This window comes from Amia ocellicauda, chromosome 10 (genome assembly GCF_036373705.1).
Source record: "Amia ocellicauda isolate fAmiCal2 chromosome 10, fAmiCal2.hap1, whole genome shotgun sequence".
Classification (NCBI taxonomy): domain Eukaryota; kingdom Metazoa; phylum Chordata; class Actinopteri; order Amiiformes; family Amiidae; genus Amia; species Amia ocellicauda.
Genome location: NC_089859.1, coordinates 15362667 through 15369258, shown reverse-complemented (window position 1 = coordinate 15369258; position 6592 = coordinate 15362667). Strand labels below are relative to the sequence as shown.

General features: G+C 39.2%; 1 protein-coding gene across 2 annotated transcripts in view; it reads right to left on the bottom strand.

Moving 5' to 3' along the window:
- Window positions 1-3050: 3050 nt before the first annotated feature.
- arhgef6 (Rac/Cdc42 guanine nucleotide exchange factor (GEF) 6) overlaps window positions 3051-6592 on the bottom strand; it is a 36777-nt gene continuing 33235 nt past the window's right edge. For both annotated transcript variants that reach the window (XM_066715177.1, XM_066715178.1), the window contains one exon: window positions 3051-6487. In XM_066715177.1, coding sequence (XP_066571274.1) covers window positions 6365-6487 — 123 coding nt within the window. In that variant the 3' untranslated portion in view covers window positions 3051-6364. The remainder of the gene's footprint in view (window positions 6488-6592) is intronic.

The following is a 6592-nucleotide window of genomic DNA, read 5'->3' as shown; positions in this document are numbered from 1 at the left end:
TAGTTTGTTTGTGTGTGTGTGTTTTAACACCAGGTTAAATTTCCCCCGAGGTGTACTTACATGCTTTCTGTGCAAATACCTAAAAAAAACAAATGTCTTTGCAAATCAATAAATACATTAAAACTTGGTGACATATCTACAAAATATGATCTATTAAAACCAGGAATAGCACTACAGCAAAAACAAGACAATAAGGTAAAGCAGGAACTATTGACTACAGAACATAAAACAAAAGAAACAAAACCGGTATCATGGTAAATAATGAAGACCGATGCAGTCAGGAAGTTGATGATGTTAGTAGTATTGCGCCCACAGACCTCACTAACAGAGATAGTGTGTGATTAATCTTTTCAGTGGTGTTCATTTGCTTTCCCTTATTGACAGCATTTTGTGAACAAGAGATACACACATGCATCTGGGACAACAGAACAGACAACACAAATGCTTTCTCATTAGGCCTACTTATGTAGGCTGAAGCTTGGCCTTTATGACTCTGCTGCAACAATCCTTTAGCTTCTGACATTACAATGCTTACTAGCAATATGCTAAGCTATAGAACCACTGTGTTAATCCAATGGGATGTTAACCCTACCTATTAGCCAGAACCTCACTCCTAGCCACAGATTTGAAGTACAACCATTCAGCAATTTATTGCTTCTTAGCTAAGACAGTACAAAACCATCCCTAACTCTACCCCAAGTTTATACTCTACTTATTTCTCGTGCACAATAAAATATAACTCAGAAACCACCCCAGTGTAACTATAAAACCAATCCTACCATTAACACAAATGAAATCTAACAATAGATGTGATTTTAGGACGTAAATGTAAATAAATAAATACCACGCAACACCAAAATGCATTTAAGTAAAAAGCAAACAAACCATATTTGTAGTATTTTATACTACAATATTGGTAGTATTTTAAAACAAACAAGCAATGCAAATGTTTACAAAAGGGTTGTGTGTGTATGTGTGGTTGTGGTTTTGTTTTGGAGATAAATTCGATTTACCTGTTACAGTAATAATAATAATAATAATAATAATAATAATATTTCCCGGATGTGGGGTTGTCCTGTTTAGGCCACGACCCTCCGCCAACACCAGCCTCCCCCAGATGGAAACGGCATGAGGCGCGTTGCTTGGGTCTGTGTAGTTGTAGGGACCCCCGGCAGGCTGGCAGACAGTGGCAGGGAGAGTAGGGCTGAGTGTTTGTGGTGGGAGACTCAATCCAGTTTGGGATACGATAGGGAGAAAGTTTTACGAAATATCCCTAGACAAGACCACCATTATATTAGTCCCTTCACAATCCTACTTAATGTGGTATGACTGATTTTTAGAACCTGACAGATAAGCCAAGTGATACATGTGATCTCTGGAAATAAATTAAATAAGTGGTCCTTAAATTTTCTGTATTGATCCTTGTAATTACGTTTCATACAGGAAAAAAAACAAAATAGAGCTAGGTACCGTTTTATAAAACCGTGAGTTTCCATTTCTTGAATTGTCTTATGTGTTTATTTTCCCTTCAGAGAAACAGTGGATGTGCTTTTCACTTGAACCCCAGTCAAATAAGTTTCCTTATTGTTTTCACTCATCAAGTACACACTGCGCGTCCTGAAAGGCTTTTTTTCCAGGTATGGGCAGATTTCGTACCTAATCTAACAAACCGAACCGAGAGCTCCAATCCCGGTGTGGCTGTGTAGTGATCGTTCCACGGCACCCTGCCCTCCCACACGGAAACTGTGAGCTGACGGCACACACACAGCGTGGCCATTTCTGAGACACACTGAACTGCGCTGACAGGATATGTTTATCACACTCGCATTCCTCCTTGTTCAAACCTTTTCACTTTTCAACTCGAACAACACTCATCTTCTGCTAAGTTACATTTCCCATTCTCTACTTCTACAGTTTTGCTTTTCTATGAAACTAAACGTCTGTGTTCAGTTGAATTACTATATTTGCGTTTCTTTTCTCTCGTTGTCATTGTAAGAACTGGACTTTTAACCTTGATGCAATTTGGCCTTAAGCTAGTGTACAACAGGATGTGTAAAGGTCACCTTCAAAATGTTGTTTCCCACATTGTCATAACTTTAGATACCAAAAAACCCCAGTATAAATTAATATCCCTCTATTTATGTAGCACAGATTACATGTTTTTCTACTCTCAGTGTTATTTTTAGAAAACGCAAACAAATAGAAGAAAAAAACTAACCAAACAAACAACCCCCACCATCTTACTCAAGCAGATGAATCAGTCATTCTATTTTGGTGTCAAGCAGTAGGTTTGTTGCTGTAACGGCATATCCTGAACTTTCTGCTTACACAGGTTGATAGTATGAATGAGAACATAAGCCGTGGGTTTAACCGACTGTAACCAAAGCATATGATGCATCACCGAAGATTAATCACAGATTTTCAGTTATGGAATTAAATTTAGGTTAAGATCACGGATTTCAAAACAAAACAAAACACAAAAACAACAAATATGGGCAGGCAGGATAATGGGTTTGTTTTCTCCTGCCCCCCGCACAGTATTGGCTTTGGATGACTCACAGATTTCCTGTACTTCTTTCAGCTTGGGAGGCCACTCTTGATTGAAGCATTGACTTGAAGTACCTGAAGGACACTGGAAAAGGAGCAGTCTACTGGTTCGCGGCCTCTCCACAAGGCAGTTTCTCACTGTCCTTACTCACAGAACAGATTCCTGTAATGTGTAGGCAACTAGGGTACAATAAGAATAAATCAAATACTTTGTGCTCTGATAATGAGATGCAATGGATTAACTAGCAGGGAGCCGTGGAAGGCACTCAGTTTAAAAAAAGCACATGTTGGTAGTGACTCTGTGGCCTTGCGCTTAGTGAAAATGGATTATGTTGCATGCCTTGAGTTCATAACCAATGAATTTCATTAAGGCAAGGGGAACCCTCTTAACATAGTAAATCTGTAGAAATACAGCAATTAAATTATGGTGAGGTACAATATGAAACACTGAAAGTAACACAGACAAGACCAGCAAAGATGCACGAATGAAATCCAGACAGATGTTCTTTATAACATTATTTTATTTTTTATTATTAAATGAAATACCTTACTCAGGCATAACAATACAGAGGTGTTAGGAAGGAAAAAAAAAAACACCATTTATAGTAATAATAATTGCATAGAATACAACTGCAAACAATACATGGAACGAGAGCTGCAGAGAGGAGCACAAACCTGGAAAAAGCAGACTCATTTCATAACTCCTCCACACCGCTCCCCTACCCCATCTCACCTCTCATCCACAAACACATAGAACTTTGCTAAGGCCAACAGTCGTACTCAATGCCATTCAACTCTTCATCTGTGGAACACTTTCAGAGTCACGTCTGAGATCGCTGGCGGAATACTACTGCCATTTTAAGGAGGTTTTTTAATATTCTCATCTAGTCCTTGCACAACTTTAAAAGGAGCAAGGCAGGGACTGAGGATTAATCCATGGTTCCTCTTAGGGTTTTTGAAAGGTTGTCTGCAGCGTATCAGATTGGGCAGGACTGTTGATTGGCCAGCTTGTCCAACCACATGGGTATCTGAGCCTATCAAATGAATGGTCTGTCTGAGCTTCTGAATGGACAGGATTCTCACGCTGAGCAGTGGTAACAGGTCATTCAGGATTTACAGTAAGTTGCGGTAGACCTCATCAAAAGATTCACAGTGTTGCAGTAAATTATTGCATCATCGTCGTTGTTGGAGGTGTGCAGCTAATAAGCATATCTCCCACAGCATTGTATAAGCAAACAGGTTTCACTAACCAGATACTTCCCACAAGCTCTTCTCTGTGAGGAGTTTGTGGAAGCATGCTGGAGAAAGTCTGAACGACATGAGCAACAGTTAGGGTAACCTTAACTATGTGCACTACAGTTCACAGTCCCCAGTTTGTGATTTCACTTTTTGAAAGTTAAACAATCCCCCCTGCAACAGCAATGGCTTGAATTCATAGCTTATAAAATAATGAATTTGGGAAAAACAACAACACATATATTGCATTGCATTAGCATCACAACAGGTTGAACTTTGATACTGTACTGCAAATCATAAAAATGTAAGAATTTCACAAGATGAAAACTCTGGTTTTATTTATTTTTGGATTACATTTTGTTTTTTGCTTTTATTCTTCCTATTAGGTTGCACCCTGCTGTTACAGTGTTTGTTGACCACATACCCAGACTGCTTTGCTTATGACCGTTTATGGCAGGACTGCAGCACGCAGTCCAGTCTGCTTTAAGCACCTTCTCTTCTTTTAAAACTAAAGAAGAGCCCCTATGGATGGTGTAACATTGCATTTAAAATGTTTGAATCAGTCCCAAAAGGTGAAGGGATCAGATAGGGAAAACTGGCTTATAAATTCAATTTTTCCTAGGATTTGAAGAGATGAACAATAAAATAAGGGAATGAAACATTGCCACAAAAGAACAGCCACCTATCAGCCCCTAGTGTGAACAAAGGGGTTTTAATTAAGAACCACTGCAAAAGTTCACAAAGAAAGTAGGGCTGTTTACGTTTAAGATAATTAATAAATGCTATTGATCCATATGCATTGGACATTTTTGTTCTCTCCCAATTTACCCCCCCCTACTCGCCTGAAAAGCACGCTCTGTGATACCGGACGTGAAATAATGCATTTACCTAACCAACAGTTATGTGCGAATTTGATTGAGAAGTAAGAAAAATATCCTGCTAATATCCGGCTTCACGGAGTACCAAATGTCTTTAATCATTTCAATAAAAAATAAATAAGCAATATATATTTTTTTTTATCTTGTAATAATGAGTAGCTGAAAAAACTTTTCTCCGTGTTTATACAAAAAAAAAAAACAATATATCTGCCACTTTTCTTTTTCCTTAATTATCCTATACATTAATATTAGAAGACTAATATCCCTGATGGCTTTTTGGATGTGATTAGCAGAGGAAAATGTAAATAATAATGAATACAATGTACTTTCTGTTCATCACATATCTGACATACACTTAAAAAATACTGTACACATACATGCAGAACTGATAACGTAGATGTGTGTGTGTGTGTGTATATATATATATATATATATACACACACACACACACACACACACACACACACACACACACACACACACACACACCGCTAAAAGAAAAATAAATTGTGAATCTGATAGCAACTGAAGCGTTCACAGTACAGTATTGAACTGAAGGTGGGACATATTACATTTACACGATTTACCAAAAACTGTACGAGCTTCAAGAGATAGCAATTCCCTGCAATAAATATGGTACCAAATATAACTAATCCTGTCTAATCGACCAATACTTCAAGTACGCTCTTTCTATGAAGCTTAAAGCACTCCAAGCTTCCTCCAAAACAGCAATATGAGCATGCACTACCTGCAAGAGTTTACAAGTTTACACTTAATCTTCTTTCTCCCATCGTCACTGTCAGAACATACTTTCCCAGGTTACACAGAGGGACATCACCTCAAGTATTGTATAAAGCACGTTGGTTAAAACGGACAAGTCTCCGGCTTAAAATCTGAGCATGCAACAACAGGAGATGAGATGGCTTATTAATTTTATTTTAAAAAACATTTTTTGTTTCCTTTTAGTACAAGAGTCCTCCAACAAAAATCGCAGCATTTCTTGGGGTCATAGCGTGTACATCAGTTTTTCTTGTTGGTTTCAGTGAAGTAGTCTAGAATAAGGAGGCTTTTCACAGTGCTCAGAGTAACACAATCTTTCTTTCTTTTTATCTCTCTCTCATTTTTGCTAAAGCGCTATGCAGAAGACAGCCGCAGAGGGGAACAAGGCAGGCAAGGCTTCCTGAATGTCTACTGAGCAGAAACCACTCTGAGGAAAACGAGTGAATAAGCAGGCTGGGTTTCTAACACCATCCGCGCAGGCCAGTGAGGTATTCCAATCCCCATGTCCCAATGAGAGTCCAAATCCTCCTTAGCAACTTCCTCTTCTTTCTTTCTCACCCAAAAACAGACACAATCTTGATTTCAGCTTTTCTTTTCTTTTTTCACACAAACAGCTTTTTGATTTTAGTTTTTCAGATTATTTCTGTCCTCTTTATTTCCCTATCCCAATAAAATAGCAGGAATAGAATTTTATATTTATAGATTAAAAAAAAAGAAATCCAGTTGAAGCCATGTCCATCCAGATGGGCTTCGCGGAAATGCTTGTGTGGGGAGTGTCACTCACTCCGCAGAAACTGCCAGCAGCTTTCAAAAACCAAGCAGACACGCAAAGGGACGCCTGGGGAGGAGGGACAGATTACAGATTGGACTGGGGTACTGGTGGGGTTGGGGGGTGGGGAGGTGGTCAGGGGTGAGGATGGGGGTTAGTGGCCGGCATCCTCCCAAGTACAGTCGTTCTTCTGCTTGACCAGTTTCCTCACGAGCCTCTCGAGATCCTTCCGCGACTTCTGCTCCTCCTCCAGACACTGCTTCATTCTCTTATTCTCCTACAGAGACAATGAAAGGTAACAGGTATTCTCTTCACACGCCCTCTGCCCGACTGTAGTATGATTCGGTTACTGGAGCCACAAGGTCTTTTTTCTTTCTTCCAT